The sequence below is a fragment of the Chelonia mydas genome, chromosome 10, assembly GCF_015237465.2.
Source record: "Chelonia mydas isolate rCheMyd1 chromosome 10, rCheMyd1.pri.v2, whole genome shotgun sequence".
NCBI classification, from domain to species: Eukaryota; Metazoa; Chordata; order Testudines; family Cheloniidae; genus Chelonia; species Chelonia mydas.
In genome coordinates, this window is record NC_051250.2 from 80,007,573 (window position 1) to 80,031,373 (window position 23,801).

The 23,801-nt window shown below is 45.3% G+C and overlaps 1 protein-coding gene across 1 annotated transcript in view; it reads left to right on the plus strand.

The window, feature by feature from the left end:
• Positions 1 to 47: 47 nt before the first annotated feature.
• CORO2B (coronin 2B) overlaps positions 48 to 23,801 on the plus strand; it is a 137,210-nt gene continuing 113,456 nt past the window's right edge. The window contains exon 1 of the mRNA XM_037911237.2: positions 48 to 377. Coding sequence (XP_037767165.1) covers positions 363 to 377 — 15 coding nt within the window. The 5' untranslated portion in view covers positions 48 to 362. The remainder of the gene's footprint in view (positions 378 to 23,801) is intronic.

Below are 23,801 nucleotides of genomic sequence, written 5' to 3' on the forward strand. Positions count from 1 at the left end.
CACACTTTTTCCCTCCCTTCCTGTCTGCAGAGAAGGAGGCTCATCCATTATAAATGCACACGCTGACATCACTGCAGCCATCAGTGCAAGGACAGCTTCATCAGCCTGCCTGGGAGGGAGGGCGCGAGGGAGGAGGCGAAGGAGGAGGAGGGCTGGTCCCTAGCTCTTCCTGTAACCACTGACGCCGATTCCTCTGCAGGGGGAGGAAAAAAAAGGAAAGGGGAAAAAAAAAACCCAACCCAAAAACCCCCCCAAACCCCAACAGCCCCAGCAGCAGCGTCACTCAGGCAAAGCGTCCCCTGCCTGGTCTGCGTTGCCCGCTTCCAGCGCGGAGCCCGCTCACTCGGCCCCACCGCTCCTGCATGACGGTCACCAAGGTAAGGAGCTGCCCGGGCCAGCTGGGGCGTCGCTCGCGCGGCTCTGCCCGGGGCCAGGGGAGGCTCCGGGCGCTGCCGCGGGGACGCGGCTGGCTCCTGGCCCTGGCCCCTTCGCGCCGCCAAGCCGGGGCGGGGGGTGGGGGGGGGGCGGTCGTTATTCCAGCCCCCGGGGGAAGGGGGAAGCCGCTTTGCACCCGCACCCCTCAATTGCTTCCTCGCCTAATGAGCTTCAGCGCGTGCTGCATTTTTAACCCGTGGAGAGCTGGCCCTGCGGTGGCTCGCTGGCTTTCCAGCGGGGAGGACCCTGCTTGGCTCCTGCTTCCCTTCCTGGCTTAGGAACAGGGGTGAGGGATGGCTTGAGAGCCTTCTGCCTTGGGCTAGTAGGGAGAGCTACAAAAAACCCTTTGGGGGGGGGGAAGCAACGCTGTCTGCCCCCCTCCAGAGCTCACCCCAGGGCCGGTGCGGCGAAGCGGATTCCTTGGCAGGCGCGTCCCAGGCATCTACAGGTGGCCACCCGGCTCTTTGCAGGGAGGCAAACCTCGGTCGTGGGGCCGCTGAAATGGGACATTGGCAATAAGTGTTTAATCAGGAAACCCTGTGCGATGTCATGGGCTCGCCCCCTGCGCCCATCTCTGCAGGAAAAAGCAAACCTGCTCTAAGGGAAAAGAGCAGGGAAGTGCCCTGTGCTGGAAGTTAATTTTCTTTAATGTAAAGCTGGCTCAGCTTTACAATCTTTTATTTATCTGTGATCCTTTCGGCTCTCTCTTTGGCCACAGAGTGGGGTCTCTGGTTTCCCACATTACTGTTCTAACAGGGACCAGCGTGGCTTTCTTGGCATTTTTAGTTTCATATCTACAGTGACAGTACCTGCAGTGTCTTATACCAAAGACCCAAGTACTTTTCTTTCCCCTTCACCTTGGTCCTTGGGTCTGGAAATAAATACAGAAATATAATTTAGTGTTTGAGGAAATAAATACAGAAATATAATTTAGTGTTTGTAGGGAGGAGTCAAGTGAAAAGATCTAGTTGGTGCGCTTGCTTTGTGTCAAATCAGCTTTTGTGTCTAGCGTTGTCAGCACAGGTGGCCTAGTCCTCTAGGGCCATGACTCGGCAAGTGAGCAGCCGTGCATTGCACACCTTAGCGGACCAAAGACCTATTGGCCCAGCTGCACCAGGTCACTCCTTGTCTTTGATCTGTAGAATTAGCTGAGCAGATGCACGAATGTGTAAAGAAACAGAAATCCTGTGTGGTGAAAAGTCTTAGCAGCTACCCAAAAGCCAGAATGATCAGTTGTAGAAGGGAGATGGCCTTTAATAGTCGGGGAGGAAGGAAGTATAAAGTGGTTGTCTCTCCAGAGGGTTGCCAGTTGGAATCGTACTACAGGGTTTTGCACTGTGTTTCATTTCATGGTATTGGTTTGTGCTCCATTAATCAAAAAGCTGTAATATAGCGGAATTGTTCAGGGCAATCCCGTGACTGGAAAATCAGGATACAGTTAATGCAAAGACTTAAACTCCGGAGGTACAAATGCACAACTGGGCTTCTGGTAAGGGGGTGGGGAATAACTGCTACTTCAGGCTGTGTTAACTTGAGCTTTGAGCTGCCGAACTACGTTTGACAAGCCAAAGACTTTAGAGAGTAAGGAGGCAACAGGCACACAGTTCAGATCAACATTTGTTTAACAGCTGAGGAATGAACTGACTTCTTTATGGTGTGTGGGCAGGTGTCAGAGGCCAAGCGAAGCTGTTGCCCTTTGTTCCGTTTGTGCGATGCAGGTTAGTGGAGCGTGGCTTTGAATTAATGAAAGGCAGGCGTAGTGAGCAAGCTTCCTGAAGGCTGCCGTTTTGCTGCATACGGAGCAGAAGCGAAGGGGAATGAAAGATGGGGTGGCTCCTAGGTGGGTGACAGCCTTGCCTGGGGTTCAGTGAGGTCTTATTGTTATACTGCCAGAACGCTGCTTGCTGCTTTTCATGCACAATGTCCTTGGCCTTTCTGTTCAGAGAGATGGCATTGCTGATGGATTTTATTTCTACAGCATAAAGGTATTTGGAGACAGACAGAGCTCCCGCCCCAAAAGCTTACACTCCAAATCAGAGACTAAACACAACTCCCAGTACTGACATGGGCCTAGAGCAGGGGTGGGCAAACTTTTTGGCCCGAGGGCCACATTGGAGTGTGAAACTGTACGGAGGGCCAGGTAGGGAAGGCTGTGCCCCCCAAACAGCCTGGCCCCTGCCCCCATTCACCCCTCCCACTTCCCATGCCCTGACTGCCCCCCTCAGAACTCCCTCCATCCAACCCCCCCCCCCCCCGCTCCTTGTCCCCTGACTTCCCCCTCCTGGGACCCCCTGCCCCAAACTGCCCCCCCTGGATCCCACGCCCTATCCAACCCCCCCTGCTCCCTGTCCCCTGACTGCCCTGACCTATCCACACCCCCGCCCCCTGATAGGCCCCCCGGGACTTCCACGCCCTATCCAACCCCCCCTGTTCCCCGACCCCCGCCCCAGAACCTCCGCCCCATCCAACCGCCCCCTGCTCCCTCTCCACTGACTGCCCCCCGGGACTCCCTACCCAACCCCTTCACTGCCGCACACGTGCCGCCTCCTTACCATGCTGCTCAGAGCGGCAGGAGCTCGCAGCCCCACTGCCCATGTGGCAGCGTGACTATGGGGGAGGGGAAACAGCGGGGGAGGGGCCGGGGGCAAGCCTCCCGGGCCAGGAGCTCAGGGGCCGGATGTGGCCCGCAGGCCGTAGTTTGCCCACCTCTGGCCTAGATGCACTACGTTGGACAAGCCACATCACTTTCTCCTCACCTAACAGGAGAGTGATCTGCTGAGAACCAACTATTCTTCCAAACTCTGAACCATGTTGCCAACTCTTGCATGGGTTTCTTGTGAGTCTCGCAATATATAGTGTGATTCTTAAATTCTCTGCTCCTGGAGTCACATGAATGTGTCAGCATCTTCAGACTTGGCACTTAGCCTGCTCTATATTTTTCCAAAATCCGTTATAAATATTAACTTATCAACTTTCTCAGAATGATGCTTCACTAGCTTCTAAAGAAGACTAAACCAACTGCTGTGTAATGGATTCCTCCCTGAATTTTTAACCCGGAGGGTCCCATCAGCTGTATTTCTAGTGGGAGGAGCTTTCTTCACTTCACACAACTTGACAGTTGCACCTTGTAAAAGAACTTAATCTTTTAAAAAAGCAATTAAAATAAGAACTTTAATCCGGCCTGGTCTGTTACCATTGCTTTGAAGTTTAAGGTCTGAATAATAAACATTAAAACAAGTCATTAACATAAATGTCCATATCTTCATTTTAACCGTAAAAACTGTCTTCCCCACCTCCCTAATACGTTTATCCATTTTACAACACACGGGTCTGTGACAGCAGAATTATATACTGACAAAACGAATGGGGTCATCTGCTCAGTCTGTACAGGTTTCAGAGTAGCAGCCGTGTTAGGCTGTATCCGCAAAAAGAACAGGAGTACTTGTGGCACCTGAGAGACTAACCAATTTATTAGAGCATAAGCTTTCGTGAGCTGTAGCTCACGAAAGCTTATGCTCTAATAAATTGGTTAGTCTCTCAGGTGCCACAAGTACTCCTGTTCTTTTTTCAGTCTGTACAGTTACTCTTTGCACACAGGCCAAGCCTACCTGGATTCAGCAGTGCAGACAAGCATGCGGGTCACTAATCCCAGGAAGGAGGTTATGTCCAGGGTGGAGGTTAGGTTCAGCTTGGTGAGGGAGAGTTATGATGAATCCTCCACAGCCAAACCACTGTGCACCAAGGAACAGGCAGAAAAATTATTCCTCTTGCACTGGTGCAAGACTAGGAGGTATATGCACCAAGCCATGTTGTCCAGAGATACGTGCATATATCACAAGTGCCACCTGTCTGGTCTCCTAACCATTATTCTGGCCAAATCTTCCCTTGTGTGGAAGTGGCCAGTTCTCCAAGATAATGCATTGGAAGAGTGAACGTGTGGCTGACTGCTGGTCTGCCTGTGTTAATTTGGCAAGAACCTTTCAAATACATGGGGTCGGTCGAGCCATCCTTAATCCTCAGTCTTCAGCTGCTTACCTAGGAACAAAATAGTAGCTTTGCATCAAAAATGGAACTGCCCCTTGCAATCTTTCCCTTGTGAACTTACGTGCATCCGGAAGATCTCATCGATACGGGACCTCATCTTGACAGATAAAGAGAAATTGAACACAGAACTAAAAATTAGTGGTTGCTGAGGTGCAGGTGATCAGGGCTTTATTCTGTTTGCACACAACCAATACAATCAAGTCCAAACCACTAATAAAATAGTTGGTGCTTTAAAAGGGCTAATTTCACAAAGCTGAAAACAATTGAGTCAAATGAGGTGGGAGGAAGAACATGAATACACGAATTGAACAACTGGGAACTGTTTAAGAACATTTTTTAAAAGCTCCAAAATTCACAAAAATCTTCTAGAAGGAAGACTACAGCAGTTAAAAATGAACCAGATTGGGGGTGGGGGAGGAGTGAAAGCAGATATAAATATTTTTTTATAATATATATAAAAAACACAAATGGAAAAAAGGAGAAGTTAATAGCAAGGAATATAAATTAGAAGCTAGGAATTGTAGAAAACTGATAAGGGAAGCAAAAAGACACAAGGAGCGATCACTGGCCAGAAGAGTTAAGTACAGTTAGAAGGAGTTTAAGTACATGGAGAACAATAGGAATCCTAACAATAGTATTGATCCATTACTAGATGGAAATTGTAGAACTGTCAGTAATGCAGAAAAAGCAGAAGAATTCAGTGAATCGCTTCTGAATTTGGGGAGAAAGGCTGATAATGTATTCATAGAAGATGACGGTAATGAAATACTGTCAGAATGGGAAGTAACTCAGGAGGATGTTTAGTAGCTGCTAAGTTAGACATTTTTTAAATCAGCAGGCCTATTTAATCTGTATCCAAGGATCCTACAAGAGCTGGCCGAGGTGCTCTCTGGACAATGAATATTGATTTTTCAATAAGTCTTGGAACACTGGGTAACTTCCAGACGATTGGAAGAAAGGTAGTATACTACTATTTTAAAAGGATAAACAGGATGGCCCCTGTCACTAGAGGTCTGTCAGCCTGACATTGAACCCCAGACAAAATAATGGAATAATTGATATGGGATTTGATAAATAAAGAATCGAAGAAGGGTAATATAATTAATGCAAAAAACCCCATGGATTTATGGAAAATAGACCTGTCAAACTAACTTGATATTTCTTATGAGATTACACATTTGATTGATTATGGTAATAGTGTTGATGTAATATATTTAGACTTCTGTAAGGCTTTTGACTTGGTACCATCGAACATTTGTATTTAAGAAAATAGAACGTTACAAATTTAACATGGCACATATTAAATACATTAAACACTGGCCAGCTGATAGGTCTCAAAATGAATTGTAAATAAGAATCATCATTGAACAGATATGTTTCTAGTCGTGTCCCTTGGGGATCAGTTCTAGGCCCTATGTTATTTCACATTTTTTATCAATGACCAAGAAAGCATAAAAAAACCACCAATAAAGTTTGCGGATGAGTAAATGTTTGGGGAAGCAGTGACAAGCCTCTGCTGCAGAGTGCTCTGGCTTGCTTGGTAGTCTGGGCACAAGCAAGCAACATGCATTTTAATATGGCCAAATGTAAAATCCTATATCAAGGAACAAAGAATGTAGGCCGGAAGCACAGGAGGCAGGGGGGAATCTATCCTGGGAAGCAGTGACTCAGTAAAGACTTAGGGGTCATGTTAGATAATTGGCTGAACAAAAGGGCTCATGTGATCCTTTGGTGTATAAACAAGGGAATCTTGAAGGAATAGGGAGGTTATATTACCACTGTTTTTGGCACTGGTGTGACTGCTACTGGAATACTGTGTCCAGTTCTGGTGTCAACAATTCAAGAAGGATGGTGAGAGATTGGAGATGATTCAGGGAAGATCCACAAGAATGATTAAAGGATTGGAAAACATGCCTTAAGGGTAAGCCACGGGAACAATTTATCACAGGTTGTAGTGGATTCTCCATCACTGGAGAACTTTAAAGCAAGCTGGATGTCTTTTTTTTTCCCCCTCCCCCTTCTAAAAGATGTGCTCTAGTTCAAACAGGAATTAATTCAGGGTAGTCCCATGTCCTTCAGAAGGTCAAATCACAATGGTCCCTTCTGATATTATAAACTATGAATCAGTATTATTCATATTAAACTATGCCTTGCCTGAACTTTCTTTTTAATCCAGTAACTAAGCTTAAGACGAAAAACATTAAGTTCAAGATCTATTTTAGTAACTCTTTATTTCATGTTAACCCAAAGAAGTCAAACATGCCAAGTAAAAGATATGGGAGAATAACTTGCTGTAGTCTAATATGATCAAATACTAATTATAATGGAACCCACTTATGAACTGGGATACAATGATGTTATTCTGGTGGTAGGAACAGGACTGTCTCTAAAAGAGAATTATACTGTAGTTTGTAATCTAGTTAAATGCAGTTCTAGAGTGACTGGGGCAAATTATGGTCTTATGGAAAAGGTGATACAGGATTCAATCAGTGATCAGTTAAAGGGTAGGAACATAATTAATGCCAGTCAACCTGGTTTTACGGAAAATAGGTTTTGTCAAATAAATTGATTCCGGTCTTTGTTTGATAAAGGTAACTGTAGACTTTTGTAAGATGTTTTGACTTAGTACTCTGAGACATTCTAATTACTCTGAAACCTGTAATTATTGATAGTGTCTAGTGCTTTTATTTTAAAGTGCACTCTGAATAGGTCACAAATTGGCTAACTGACAGATGTCAGAATAGTTGTCCATGGGTAATCCTCATCAAATGGAGGTGGGTTTGTTGTTGTCTAATTCTTTATTAAAGCAAAATTACAATAAAACATTAACATACTAAATCAGACATTGCTTGTTCTGGATCAGTTTCTACTCAGAAATCCTGAATAAAGATTCTGACTTGCTGACTGGAGAACCCACCTCCTCTGAGTATGCTAGAAAGGGTAACCATATTTCTAAATATCTGTCCTCTTTTGGGTGCAACGCTTGTGTACACACTTGGTGTGAAAACGTTTCCATTACAAGAATGGTCCATATTTTACAATACAAAAACATAGGAGGTGGGGGTTACATTTTTCCAGTATGTGTAATAGAGTCTAAGTGCTAACAATGAAAAATAAACTAATTTGTTTTTCTGTTTAAAATGCCGATCCTTTACTGGAGCATTAATGAGTATTTCAGGGGATTTCTAGGAAGCTGGCATTTTGGCAAAGATGGTTCTCTTTTTAATAATTTCCTCACCATTTTTGCATTTTCCCATGAATCTTAAATCTCATTCCCCTGAAGTATACTATTAACCAATTTAGTTAAAATAGGTACCAAAACTTACTTGAGAATTCTACAATATTCCCCAGGAAACCCCTCAGGACCTGGAGTTATACGGGATTTTAAATTCTTAAATACCTTTTCAACTTCCTTTACAGCAATTTGCCTGTCAAGAGCTGCCATGGCATCCTCTGAAAGCTGAGGCAGTTTCAAACTTGTCAAATATTTATTTACAAGTTCGGGATTTAGATGTTCTGAGCCTACAAAATGGAAAATGGAAAAAATTAGCAAAGGTTTCAGAGATCTATCTGATGCCAGTTACTAAATCTCACTTTTTATTTCTAATCAGAGTGATGCCTGGTTTATCCTATTTATTTTTTAACTTTCTGGCTAAAAGCCTATCAGCTCTGTTTCCCTGTCCATAATATTTTTGTTTACTATAGTTAAGTATTTGCTCAGCTTTACCTGTTTGTAACAAGTTAATCTTCCCTTTTATCTCAATTATTTTCTCACACACACTTTTAGATCCCGTAGGGTTGTCTACCTTTCAAAGCAGGAAGTTCTTTAACCAAACTGTCTTCTTCAAGGAGTTCTCACTTTTCTGAGATCTGATGCTTTATTTATGAGATTCCCCCGCATTACTGCCTGTCCGTAATCCCAGAGAACACTTTTGCTGATCACTTCCTTCTAAACGTTTCTGGAAATATTCTTCCAGCTCTTGAATTCTAAGAGGATCATACAACAAAGCTCTATTCAATGGCGGGCTCTTTGTTTTTCCATTGAGTCCCAATCTTCTGATCCAACATATGCAGGGGCATGGTCAAACCAAGTTATAAACAAGAATAGTTTTTGTTTTTTGTTTTTTCCCTTTTTGATCAACCTAGCCAAGGTCCTAGAAACAAAAAATAATATAAATTCTGAATAAGATCCATGAGTAGCAGAATATGTATATCCCCTGACATCTGGATTCATCTCCTGCCAGATGTCCACCAGATCCTCACTTTCTAAGTGATGCAACAAATTTGCCTTTGCTCCTCTGAAATGCCTTCTGTGTCCATTCGATCAATCCAAAAAAGGATTAAGCACGTCATTAAATCCCCCTGGAATATCCCCTCCCCTAACATCTCCTAAATCCCTAAAAAAACCTGATTTTAAGAAAAAGCTTGCCCTAGATTGGGAGCATATACATTGGCGAAGGTGAGAAGTTTACCTTTCAAGGACCCCTTAATTAAAATGTATCTGCCCCTTGATCTATGAGTTGTGCTGAAACAATAAAGAGATGTGTTTAGCAAAAAGTAGTGTGAGCCCTCTTCAGTTAGATTGCTCTAGTAAGACACCTGGTAGCTGTGTCCAAGAAGTCATCAGGTACTTGTCGGCCTGTTTCCTGTAAATAAATCTTACGAGGAAAATCCTCTGGGAGCTAAATACCCTTTTTCTTTTTGTTGGGTTGCTTATCCTCTTTACGTTAATTGTCATGACATTAACATACTCACCTGTGGTGGGTACCATGTCTACTCTCGTCCAGTACCTCACCCTTTCTTGACAGCAGCAACACCTCACCAGACAGATGCCAGGTCTCCATTACATTTGTGCCTCTTCCTTAAATCAGATGTTTGGGACAGAGTTCCCAACACACACACAGTCTTTTAAAACTCCCAAATTTACTGCTTTTCCTCTTTTCACACCTGTATTGTACCTGATACTGAGTCTGATTTACTGTACATTCTTCAATGGAGCCCTAGCACTTAATATAACCCTTTCTATTAAAGCATGTAACAATATTTAACATCTGTTCCGTTCTCTTATCCCCATGTCCCTCCATATGCTTTCCCTCACTGTCCCGTGCTCCCCTTTCACTGTGGGAACTGGGCTCTCCTTACATCCGCCAGGGCATCTTAGTTCCCTGTGGGAGGTGATAGAGATAAACAACCCCTGCTGGGAGTTTTATATATAAACTAGACTTCCACACTTCACAATGCTTGTGATAGTCATTCTGGAAGGGTCATAATGGAAAATTTAAAAAATAAATGAATTCAAAGACTGTATAATAATTTCATAATATTAGATAGTATAAGATGTTAAAATTTGTTAAGGCTTGGTTCTTAAATTTATTATTATTATACAATATATATTGCATTTGTATATAATATAGTTAGATTCTCCTCTATATTGTCTGGATAAGAATCAGTGGTGGTTCAGATCTCTCCCTTGTTGCCCTCAGAGGAGTAGTCATGTTAGTCTGTATCCACAAAAACAACAAGGAGTCCGGTGGCACCTTAAAGACTAACACATTTATTTGGGCATAAGCTTTTGTGGGTAAAAAACCCACTTCTTCGGATGCATCTGAATAGTAGCATACATAGTAGTTAGTAGCAGCAGGGAGGTGACTTTTCCCTGGGTATATTGCGCTGGTGAGACCGATACTACAATATTGCATCCACTTCTGGTGTCAACATTTTAAAAAGGATGTTGAAAAATTAGAGAAGGTGCAGAAAAGAGCCACAACAGCGATTCAAGGACTAGAGGAAATGCCTGTTTAGCTTATAAAAAACCTGAAAGGTGACTTGATTAGTGAGTAAGTAAGTTCATGGGGAGAGAAGATGCTGGGATCTAAGGGGAACTTTAATCTAGCAGCAAGAACCAATTGTAACCCACTACACTTGGATTACACAAGTACCCACTCTAACTCCATTTTACTGCAGGAATAGTGAGCACGTTCAGTCTGGCATGACAGCAGAACTCCCACCTGAGGATAACACCGCAAGATAAATCTGCAAATTTGGACACTTCTGGATGCCCATACCCTGAGTTGATACTGCAATGTAGTAAAGCTGGTCAGAATTAAAAAAAAACAAAAAACTTCGTTTACAAGAGGACAGTTTGCGGGTTAAGACTCCTCAAATCTAAACGCAATCTTATTCTACAAATACTGTTCTGTGGAAGCGGTATCAGATATACAGATTTCTTCAGTACCAAAGTGTATCCAGGCCACAAATCCTACACATTTAAAACACGCACCACTGCTTTGGCATTTGTCACCACACAGGCGTGAGCTGAACACACAGCAAGCATCCAGTTCTTTGAATAGGCTGCTATCCTTCTTCTTGTGGTTATAGTCTTGCAGAAATTAGTAAAAGCAGGCCTGTGAGCATCAGCCCTCAGGGTAGAGATCTTCACTTCCCCTGACAGTCCTATAAAATGTTTACTAATCATTTGGGGGTACACAAGACAAATCAGACTCCTGAAAGGGGTACAGTAGTCGGGAAAGGTTGAGAGCCGCTGTACTAACTCACCCTAGAATGATCCTCCTTAGCACAGTTGGAACAGAAGAACCAGGGATTGTTTGCAATAGATTCCTCAGCAGCTGAGGGTGTTTCCTGAAATTTCGAAGAGCTATCCTGTTTTGCTGACTGCTGCCTCTTTGGAATGGCAGGTCCTTCCATTAACTTAACTGTGGCTCCTTCAAGTTGAGTTGTACGGTTTTCCATTTTTTTTGAGTCTCCCGCGGCAGAACTTGAGCTGTGGTTAGCTTCTATGGTATGGCATGAACTGCTAGGCTTAGACTGTTATTTTTCCCCCCAGCTGCATAATCCTTCTTTGCTCTCTCTTCTTCCAAGTGGTGGATTTTGTACAGCGGTTGGAGAGTAAGATATCTTGGAAATAGCAGTAGTATCCAAATGGTCCCTCAGATGGAGCTGTGTAATCAGGGACTCATCCCAACATCTCTGAATAAATTGCTTTACTGGCTGTACATTAAGGGTTTCTTGCATGCATGTCTTCTGCTCCATTACCCTTCTCAAATAGCTGTTTAATCTTCCCAAATACTTGGAGAGTATTTCCATGGACTTCTGAAAGGTCTCTAGGAATTGTGCAGACACTTCATCACTGCTGGAAACAGGGCCATTCTTCTTTTCCAGCTCTATCAAACAAACATTGTTCTGCAGGGTAGATTTCCCTCAACTGAAAGCTTCATTCACTGGAGGTGACAAGCTTTCTATTAACTTCCTGCGCTTTCCCTTGGAAGACAATTCAGGATCATTTAGTAGCTGTTATATTTCTGGCTTCCAAGTATCAAAATCTGCCTCACCATTGGGTTGTGGCAAATGGGCTGGGAAGCACTTCAGTTTGCAGGATATATATGATGGTAGGTGGCAACACCCTCTGTAGATTTTACCACATGTTCTACTAGGACTTTATTTACCCCCTCTGGAATAGAAAATGTGGTAACAGAACTTCTCTCTAGAAGCAGACTGGTCTGAAAACTGCGTGCAGCATTACCTGCCTGGTTAGTATTGATTGTACTGTCCTCTGGAATTAGGGTGACCAGATGTCCCGATTTTATAGGGACAGTCCCAATTTTTGGGTCTTCTTCTTATATAGGCTCCTGTTGCCCCCCCACCCCCGATTTTTCACATTTGCTGTCTGGTCACCCCATCTGGAATTGCTCCTGCAATTAACGAGTTGTCATCTTTTGGACACCTGTCCTCAGAAGTATTCGGGGAATTTCTCAGTATAATGGGAATCACGTTCCATTTACCATTCAGTTTGATCCGTTTACATTTTTTTCTTACCATTTGAGTTGCACACGTTCCACTACATTCTCAAGGTGCAGTACCTGGTGTGGTGCCTTGCATTCTCTTAAGTCCGGTTACTGTCCCTCGACGCCTGGGTCAATTCCCCATTGGTAACAGTAGGGTGAATCCCACTCAGTCTAACTGAGCTGCCTGGATCAAGCTGGCAAGTTCCAGGGTCACAACAATATATAATCTTCAACCACAGGATGGCGCCGTCCCTGTTTGGGCCCCACAACTTTGAAATGTGTGTAACCTACGACACCAGTGGCTCTCACACTTTATTTTTTTCCCCGCGGCCCACTTGAAAATCGCTGAGGGTCTCAGCGGACCACTTAGTGACCTTTCCAAATGTTGTTTGTGCCGTTAGCTGACGACTGTAAAGGGCTTTGGATAAAAGCGCTACATAAAAAAATACAATAATGAACATTTTTGTTCTACAAATAAAAGCACACAACACATAATTTAATATCAGTAGTCTTACCTTTCTAATGTGGTGAATGTGCCCTCTCTCCACTGCCGTGGCAGCCACGGAGCTGGGGCTGGGAAGGATGGGGGTCTCTCCCCGGCCGCAGTCCTGGAGCAGGGGAAAGTCGCCACTTTCTTTGGCTGCCGCAGCCCTGCACATCCCAAATTCCCCCCACCCCCTCTTCTCACCCCACCGCCCCCTCCCATCTACCCCTATTCCCCCCAAGGTCACCACCTCACCTTACATGTGTGTCTTCTCCAGGGTCCAGGCACCTAATTAGTGGAGCCACGCCTGCACGGCTCCACTAATTAGGTGGGTGGCCCTTCATTCTCTCCACCCAGGCGCGCACCTTAGAGGGAACTATCCGCAGACCACCTGAATGGAGCTTTTGGACCACAGTTTGAGAACCTCTGTACTACACTTTGACCGCACAAGTGCTCATATTAATTCCATTTTACTGCAGGAATAGTGAGCAGGTTCAGTCTGGTTTGACAGCAGAAATCCCACCTGTGGATAACACATGATAAATATGCATATTTTGGACAGTCATATGTGCCCATACCCTGAGTTGAGTCAGTTTGGAATAAGGGACACCACAATGTAATAAAGCTGCTCAGACTAAGAAACAAACACTCTTTTTTTTTTAGGAGAGAACAATCTGAGGATTAACTAAGACTCCTCAAATCTACATGCAATCTTACCATCACATCAATACAGCAAACACTTTTTTTTGTTTTTGTTTGTGTAGGATCAAGCACACAGATTTCTTCTGTACCAAAAGGTACACAGGCCACAAAGCCTATGCATTTAAAACTTGCACCACTGATTTGGAATTAGTGTCACCCCACATTCCTGAGCTGAACAAGCAGCAAGCACCCAGTTCTTGTGGTTATCTGCTTCCTGCAATTAGTAAAAGCAGGCCTGTGAGCACCAGCCCTCTCGGCAAAGTTCTCCACCTTCCCTCTGGTATGTCTCTCTCCCTCTGGGTCTGCTGGGACTAACTGAAGAGTTTGGCGCCTTCTTTTCTTTCTACTTGGGAGTGGAATTGCCCCCTCCACACCTTTGGAGATGTCCCACTGAGCATGCTCCAAGAGTTTGTGTTCTTTTCCCCCCTTCTTTGTTTTCCTGCTAGTCCCCGCTGGAGTCATAGAATCATAGAAAGAAAAGGAGTACTAGTGGCACCTTAGATGAAGTGAGCTGTAGCTCACGAAAGCTTATGCTCAAATAAATTTGTTAGCCTCTAAGGTGCCACAAGTACTCCTTTTCTTTTTGCGAATACAGACTAACACGGCTGCTACTCTGAAACCTGTCATTAGACATAGAATCATAGACTATCAGGGTTGGAAGGGACCTCAGGAGGTCATCTAGTCCAACCCCCTGCTCAGTGGACAGCTGCTCCACTCTTCTGGGTGGAAAACCCCAAACTGAAACCAAACGGACTACTAGTGTTTAAAAGGAGTAGCCACTGAAGCACGGGGTTACACAAAGACCAAATGTTAAAGACAGACAAATTCAAAGTTAGAAATAAGGCACTAATTTGAACAATGAGGGTGATTATCCATTAGAACAAACCATCAAAGGAACTGGTGGACTCTCCGTCTCTTGATAGCTTCAAATCAAGATGGGCTGCCTTTCAGGAAGACATGTTTCAGCCCCACAAAAGTTATTGAGCTCAATACAGAGGTAACTGGGTGAAATTGAATGGCCTGTTAGATAGGAGGTCAGGCTAGATGGTCCCTCCTGGCTTTAAACTCAATGAATCTTACACCTGTCCATTTTGTGAGTGGCTCCAGTGGAATTCTTAAGGCCTACAAGTGTCCATTGACACCAGAATATCTGGCCCACTATTTTAACATTTGTTTGGCTAAGTTATGCAATATTGGACACGTCAACTAACTTAGATTCTGCTTCCTGTTTTGGCTGATAGAAGCAAAACATATGTGGAAGTGGACGGCTAGGTCCTCTCTCACAATGATGGTTATTTGTAAAAGGGAATGGGGAATAATATACTTGCCTTTATTTTCCGGGGGTGGGGAGTCAGTCGCTATCACCAGTGTTAGCAATGCTGGTAGCTGTTGTTGGACCGTCTCTTGGGTTATGACAGGGCACCAGCGAGGACAGGGCTCCGGACAGACTGGTATTTTTACCAACATGATATCCAACCCTGCTCTGAGTAGGTGTCGTCAACACTACCGCTGAGGGCTCCAGGCATCTGCTGGCATTTGTTTATGTTAGCATCAGCGGAGCTCAACGGAGGGACTCTTCTCCAGGGAAAAGGTCACTGTTTTAAGAGTGGGCCCATTCGGTTTGTATGAGCTGCCTGGTTCTGTTAACTGAATTCTGGCACTGCCGTTGACTGTTCTGTGGGACTGCTGAACAGTTTATAACTGCTCTTGAATGAATTGATTTGACTATTTGTTCATAAATTATGCAAAGCGGATTGCTAGTATTGGTACTGGAAACGACAGATACTACGCACTTTGGTTTTTTGACTAGCTGTTTTGCAGCATACGACCTGCGGAGATCATATGAAGGGGCATGTTGTTCCCAAAGGAAGGAGGGAATCAGATTTCTTTATTGAGCAGAATTATAAAGATGAAAAGCGGAGCTTCTCTTTCAACAGAGAATAAAATACAAAATCAGACCCCTTCTCCTAACAGGTAGGAGCACCCACTACTCTCTGCTTCTGTGAAGTGCTCACAATCTTTCAGGATCAGGCCCTGAGAAATTACTGTTAATCAAAAAAAAGGAAATGCTGGGTTCCCAGATGTGTTTGTCAAGGTGACTTATCTTGCTTGTCTTTTTTTTTTTTTTATGGGTTTGTTTCTGAGTCAGTGTAGCATTAATTCTATGCTTTAATATTCGAGCTTTGTAGGCAGCAGGCTCTCTATCCGTAATGCGTACAATACAGAATGCAACAGAGGGTGGGATTTGGGGGTTTTTTTTTTTTAAAGAAAAATCTTTCCAAGTGAATAATAGTTCAATTCATTATGCAGTTAGAGAATCTGAACTAGTAGAATTATGGATTCCTGTCTTTCTAGTCAGTGTGTAATTACTGAAATCTGGCAGAAGGCAGAATCTACATGATGGAGCCAGCTGCTGCATTCCCCCACAAATCTGTGAATCGGATCTTTCACTTACTGGAAACGTACTAGGAGCCTGCTTGGTTCCAAGAAATCTTTTACTCCTTTGTTCCTTACAAAACCATTAGAAAGCTTTTTCAATGCAGCTTTCAATCAACAAGAACAAAAATGTTCAATAGCTGGTTAGAATTCTGTCTCTAGAACCTTGATTGCAATTGTGAAAGTCTTGGTGTAAGCTCTTCCCAGGGAGAAATATTGATGGAGAGATGAGTCTCAAAGTCTGGCGGGGGGGGGCAGTGTGTTGGAACAGGTCGTTCCTGAGGTGGCTGGCTACTCCTCCTTCAGGCCCTCAAGGGCCACTTGATTAAAATACAAATTAGAGATCAGGACAAGCACCAACCTTCAGACTTACACCCCACTGAAAGGAGGGGCGTGGCTTTGGATCAGGACACCCAGAGCTGCATCCAGTCTGCTGGTTCTGGACCTAGACTGCAGACCAAGTGGGGTAAACATTTTCTGGTATCAACAGAAATCTCTCAGGGACTGCTAGTGAGAATCTGGACCCAGACAAGGTAGCATCCTTGTGGGCAGCAGTGGCTTGGGTGTAGCAGGTCTTTGACCTCTAATTCTATTGCATGAAAACTTTACCCAGTTCCTTTGACACAAGGAATTTAGAAAACTCCAGTCTGTTGGAAGACTGTGTTCTCTCCAGGAAGAGCAGTAAGCGTGCTGTGCTGTTCAGAGTTCCTCAGACTCCAGCACTAGAGGGAAATCTTCACCCCAACCCGTATGCTCGGCAAAGATGGATAATGGTGCAGCCAAATTGCACAGTTCCCCTTTAAGCAAAAAACTCAGCCAGCTTCCAGGCCTCATAGCAGCCAATGTGACACAGGTCCAGGAGTGTGCACTGCACGTACAGGTGGGAAAGCCATTGCCAGAGACGAAGCATTGGAAAAGCTTGCACGCTTTCATCACCACTGGCAGCAGCTTGCCGACTGTCTGTGCTAGGATCCGATCACCACTGCTGTGCGAGGCTGGAGACAGAGCAGGAATAATGGCCCCAGACAGTCAGTCTCCTGGCCAAAGGCTACTGAGGACGACACAGAGCCTCGTTTGAGTCTAGCTCGTGAGGACCGTTGCCAGTAGGGAGGGAATTTAAAAGACCAGGACGCTGTATGTGACCTCCTCACGTCGTGTCGTTCCTGCCGCTTTGCGCTAACATGCACCACCCCAGACAGCACCACCACCTGTCTGTATTACAGAGGCAGCCCCTCTCCTGCTGAGGGCGTCGCTGTTACAAAACAACGTCTCTTTCTCCCAGAGGCAGGAAGCACAGACGCTCCCCTGAATTTCCTCAGCCAGGGGGGCTTTCCCATCGAGGAGGCTCCATACCCTTCCGGAGCTTTCTCTGGGCAGACCACGACAGGCCTGCTCACCCAGCCAGCCCAGGAATTATTCCAGCTCGGTGACGGAGGGACTAGTGTAAGACAGGTCACTTAACGTTTCTGGTTAAGAGAAGTGTTTATAGCGGTGTGGGCTAGAAGTCCGTGATGATTCTGGATGGTGCTTGTACCCCTCTTCCCCTCCCCCCCCCAATAATTACTCCCTCCTGCAAACGAGGAGAGGAAATGAGTCTTTTCTTTGCTCAGAAGACTGACAGACTCTCGGAGTGCCACAAACGTGCATGGGGCAGTGGGGTATGGAAATCATGCTAGCCAGAGATCAGACTTCTTGCCTAGACACGAAAAGGCACAAACAGGTAGGATACAGTCAGCAGCCGCTGTGCGGTGGCGGCCTGGGATTTTTATAGCTCTGCGGAGCGGGCTGGGGATGGGCGTGCTGTGAGCTAACTGGGAGGCTCTTCAGTAGGGCTGGAGTCTTAACACTGTAGGGTACTGTTATCTGAGCACCTCCACACTCATTCGCGCGCACGCCCCATGAGGTAGGGAAGGGCCACCGCCCCGCTTTTGACCCCTGGGCGCTAAGTGAGAGCCTGGGTGTGGTGACAGTTCGAGCTGGAGGCGTACGTTCCAGCTCGAGGAGCCATACCCGGCCTTGCGTGGACTGAGCCATTTGTACTAAAACCAGCGCGGAGTGGGAGGGGCTAGCCACCCCAGGTCCGAGCCCCTCTGAGACACAAGGCAGGTGCTCGGGTCGCTAGCCCCTTAGCTGCTTTCGCCACTTCATTGACTCTCCTTAGCACACCAGGTCAATCAGAGCTAGTGCAGGGATGCTCCTGATTTCAGCTCAGAATGCAGCCGTAGCCTAAGTGACTCACCCAGGGTCACGCAGAAAGCCTGTGGCAGAACAGGGACTACGTCTCCTGCTCCCCAGGCTAGCATCCTAACCCCTGGATTATCTTTCCTCCAAATGCAAGTCGGACTTGGGCTTCTCTGAAATGGTCTGTTCCAGTTCCTGCAGCTGGCTGACTTGACCTGCAGGGTTTAGCTGACTTACCTAGGAACTCTGCTTAATATGCATACGACTGAGAGCATGTGTTTAAAAAGCTCGGATCTTAGGAAACTAGAAGATAGTCATGACCTCACTTTTACTGTGCTTCCCCCTTTTTCTTTTGGCTTACAGCACCATTGACTCATCAACATTTTTTTGCTTTGCTGGTCTAACTACAGAGTTTGTACCAATGGAGTTTTTTGGGTTCATTCCATACAGCGGGAACTACGACAACCCTTTCTGCTAGAGCCTGCAGTGGCAAATTTACTGTGTAATCTGTGTAGCTTTTGCGGGTTAAGCCCAGAGTAGTGGATTGACCATCTAGCATTTGATGGCGCTCAGCTGGAAAGGGAGACATGAACTCAAGGGGCAAAGCATTTTGACAAATTACAAAATTGACTTAATACTAATGTGTTTTGTGGTCGACCCCAATCAGTGGTCAGAGCCTCATTGTGCTAGGCACTATGTAAACACCTAACAAAAAGCCAGTCTCTGCCCCAGACAGCTTACGGTGTAAGATGAGGCACCAGATGGGGGAGGGCATGCAGAAGGTAAGAGTACCATTATTGTTATGATTGTAGCAAGCAGCATTCACGGAGCACTAATTGCCTAGCCACTGTCAAGGAGTTTGTTTTGGCAAAGATGAGTTGTAAGGACAGCTCTGAAGGAGGCTGGTGTAATGGATTTCTACAGAGAACTCCTCCCCGAGGAAATTAAGCACATCAGAAGATGCTTCCTTATCATGACAAAACTGAAGTGCACCTAAAAGCTGGATTTCAGGAGTAGGCTGCAAGGGAGGGGGCAGGGGGCTCTTAGTGCTGCTGGTTAACAATATCTCTATGGTATTAAAACTGCTGTAATCGGCATGAGAGAGATTCTGTGATGGCTGAGGACTTGTAGGACAATGTCTGTCTAAACAGGCCATTGTCATACGCTAACCAGGGTACTAAACCCACCAGGTTAAAACGGAATGCTGTGAGTAGTGACAGCCTGACTACTAACCATGATGTATCAGTAGTGGTCTAAACCTGGCCAAAACAGTTATCTTAATTAAACTGAGCTAGGCCCTTGACAGCAGACTCCAGCTCCTTCTGTATGTGGCTGTCACCGAGGGGCAGCCAGCGAGCAATGTGGGGAGTGTATGGTATGACCTTAGGAATGCACCCCGGGAGCAGAACAACTGTCTCCAGCTGTAGTGAGCTCAGGGATTCAAGGTGAAATAGATCTGCAGAAGGCAGCGTGAGTTTTCCTAGAAGCTTGGGAAGGGAAGACTCTCAGCTCTCATGTGGCCTGCGTTTCTAGTAAGAGTAACTTCCAGAAAAGTTTAAACTCCAGGAAAATTGCCGTTATTCCCTTCCCGCAACAGAGCTCTTATCCAGCCACCATGGCAAGTGTCTTTAAAAAACAACAAAAAGAAAACCAAAAACCCAACCTGTTACACTGTTTTAGTTTCTTTCCCTAGGCAACGTTAATAAGACTGATAGCTATCAATCCAGGGGTTATTTAAAGGATTTCGTTAGACCTCTTTACAAAGTTGGTTAAGTTTTAAGCTTTCTGTGCCTCCACTTACTTATCTCCAAAATGAGGACAAGTGACCAAGGCCACACAACACTTGAATGGCAAAGCCTGGAGGAGAAATCTGGTCTTCTGACTCCATCTTATGTGCTCTCTCTTGGGCTATGCTGTACCTTCCACTTCACACCTTCTTGGGGTGAGCATGTCACCCCATAGTCTTTTCCTCATTATTGCAGTTGTGTTGGACTCCACCCTCTCACCTGACCTATAGAGGGGTTCAGGTTGATCTGGATTTGGTTCTTATGGCTCATGCCCATGTCCTATAATAGACCAGAACACTGGATAAGGACCCCCTCTTTTGGGGATGCTCAGACTTGAACGTTGGTCTGCCCTCTGCCGCTTGGGCCCATCTCTAGTTTTGCGTCTCCCCATATAGGAACTCCCCGAGTAAACAATTAAGGAGTGGAATCAGTGAAAATACATGAGTACAGTGGGTCGTGAACTTTGTAAAAGATTCTCGCAAGGACCCATTATCTCTCTCCACCCCCCCAGAGCACCTAATCCCTCTCCCACACCTTCTCCCCCAGCTTGATTCTCAAAGTTCGGGACAGGGCTACACTTGTAGATGTAGAGCGCTTTGAGTTAAACCAGCCTTTGGAGAGCGCAGGAGGGAAAGTGCGGCAGTCTGTCCACACTGCCAGCTTCAAGCGCACTGGTGTGGCCACATTTGCAGCATTTGCAGCGGCATTGGAAGCGGTGCATTATGGGCAGCTATCCCAGCATGCAAGTGACTGCAACGTGCTTTTCAAATGGGGGTCGAGTGTAACAGGGAGTGTGTTGTGTGTATGTGGGGGGAGAGAGAGTGGGTTTTTGGGGGGCTGAGAGCATGTCAGCATGCTGTCTTGTAAGTTCAGACAGCAGCAGACCCCCCTCCACCCCCCGCCCGCCTCCCTCTCTCATACACGGCATTCCACACTAATGGTTGCTTTGTCTCAGAGCAGATAAGCAGCTGGCTGTCAAACAGAGATTTCAAAGGGCATATCTGCATTCCTACAGCCAGTTCAAAACAATGACCAGAGTGGCCACTTGATTTAAGGGGTTTATAGGATGTTTCCAGAGGCCAATCAGAGCTCAGTAATGCAACACCTCGTCCACACTGGTGCTGCGGCGCTCCAGCGGGGGCGCAGCAAACATTATTCCACTCACTGAGGTGGAGTACCAGCAGCGCTCTACGTGCCTTGCCAGTGCAGACGGGGAGTGAGCTAGTGCGCCCGGGGCTTCTTTGTTGTGCTAACTCACAAGTGTAGCCAAGCCCTTAGTTTTGTAGAACTGTTTCAGGAACCATTGATACAATGAAATATGCAGGAACCTCTTCTCCCTGGGAGTCCCACTTTCACCTGTCTGTGTGTTGCTACCCTCTAGCTTGTTCATGGCTATGGTTATACCTGCTTAGTAATATTGCTCCATCATGTGAGGGATTCTAGTTCTCTTCCAATCATCACATAGCCTCTGCTGTGCTGTTGTTATAAACCAGAAGCATCTTAAACCTACTTTGCCCCTGTTTCTAAACGTACTAAATCTAATCCAAGAAACAGAGCCTCCTCCATCCCTATTGCCTGCATGTTTGGCAGACACAGCATGAATTTTCCTTTTCTTATACTTAAAAAGAACTCTTACATCAGTGCCTTAAATGTACTCAGAATATTGATACGTAGCAGCTCAATCTGCAACCGCGAGATTTCCCCCCTCATAAGTGAGCAGAAATTGCATTGTGGGGCTCTGCATGTGAATTAGCACAAGTGTTTCTGTAACCTTGGTATACTGGGGAAAACCTCACTCTCAGTATCTCACCACAGCCCGGCTTGGTGTGCTGGTCCAGTGAGAGTGCTCAGCTGACCTAGAAAACACCCCACTACTCTTTTTTTTCCTCGCAGTAGGGTAAGTTACCCATTTTCTTTCCCTCACTGATGTGAATAGCTCCACTGACTTCAGCAGAAGCCGAGTGGGTTTTTTCAGAGGGGGGTACAGGGATATTGTGTTGGGTTTTTTTAGTAGATGGTAAGATTTTGTCTGCTTGCGGGTAACGGATTCTTCCTTACTGTCTGCATTGTTTCCTGCTGGATCAGGCTGGATGGGGGCAGGGTTACTGATACTGTCAATCTATAATTGCTAATGATTGCACATGGTTTCACCCGAAAAGCCCCTATTCAGGAAATCATTGTAAAAGTGTCATCTAAGTGTCAGGATTCTCCCGCAGGGGAGGCTGCTGTGTATGGGGCCTGCTTATGCACTCTGCTGCAAATGCCTCCTGCCTATCTGTGCTCTGAGGCAGGCTGATGGCAAAATTAATTCACTGACTGTTAGATGTACATCTATTTTATAGTGTAACCATGGAAACCAGACTTCAGAGCATCCTGATTAACTGCCATTAGCCTAATACAATAGGGTTAATCTAGTAGCCAGCCTCTGAAGAGCTCTGATGCTGAAACTTGCCTAAGCAGCTGGCTGAGGGGGAGAAAATAGCCAAGTGTACTGTCTGCAGACTTTAAGGTGACCCTCTCAGCAGCTTATAATGAGAAGCTCTTACCCCGCACAATAGACTAATGCTCATCTCTTCATTTGGATCTTGGCTGAAAACTCGGAAACTCAGAACAGCATTTCTTCTGCGAGAAGGACATTTGCAGTGTGGGAACATATGAATTTCTTTCTGGGAAAGGACTCTTCCAACCCTTTGTCCCCCTGAGATCTTACATCAAGGCTTGGGATTCAGAAGGCCTGGCAAGGTTTGCTGCTTGCCTTAGCATCTCTGCTTTTCGCCTGCTATGAAGTAGTTAAATATATCTGAGCGGGGTCTGTGGAAAGTGTGAGGATGGACAAAGCACTAATGAGGAGATGTGTTTATGGCTTGTAGTGTGATAATTGAATCTGCCAGTCCTTTGATGGTAGTGGATTATAGAAAAACAGGGCTAAACTATGCTACTATGACACTCTTCCTTCACAAGAGGATTCAAATCTATAAACTAATCAAGTAATCTAAATTATGGCAAATGGGCAGAAACAAAACAGCTTTGAAACACCACGGCACAGTGAATTCCACCTCTGAAACTCAGGTTTATTTTTCACTTATCATATTTCTCAGACTCTAAATGGGTCCTCTTCTGTTTAAATGCCAAGGGAGCCAATGCGAAGAGATTATAAATACTACTTACACCACTATATCTGCAAGTCTGTATCTGCTAGTTCCTCAATGGAATTTACAGCTTTGTCACAAACTCTGAACAGTGTCTTACAATCAAAGCTAGAGATTTAATGGCAGGTAGGAGTCAGCTGCATTTACTAGACTTCACATATTTTACGCAACTATAAATTATCTAGACTTTCTCTTGTTCTGATTTGCAAATGACAACGAGGACATTGAGAATTTGTGGAGGAAAGGCTAACTGGAGGGCTTAGTGCACAGAAGAGGAAGTTATTCATTTTGGAGAGACATGAGATCATCCCTACCTTAAGGAAGGCTATTATTGGCAAGAGGATGCTGGGAAATTTTCTCTTCCTAGAGAGAACATTGGAATTGTAGAAATGTAGGGCTGTAAGGAATCTCAAGAAGTCATCTAGTCCCTCACCCTGAACTGAGGCAGGACCAAGTATATGTAGACCATTTCTGCAAGATTGGTCTAACCTGTTCTTAAAAACCTCCAGTGGTGGGGATTCCACAACCTCCCTTGGAAGCATATTTCAGTGCTTAACCATCATTGTAGTTAGAAAGTTTTTCCTGAAATGCAACTTAAATCTCCCTTTCTGAAGATTAAGCTGATTACTTATTGTCCTACCTTCAGTGGCCATGGAGAACAATTGATCCCCATCCTTTTTATAACAGCCCTTAACATATTTGCAGACTGTTCTCAGGTCCCCTCCATCAGACTTTTCCCAAGACTAAATATGTCCCATTTAACTTTTCCTCATAGATCACG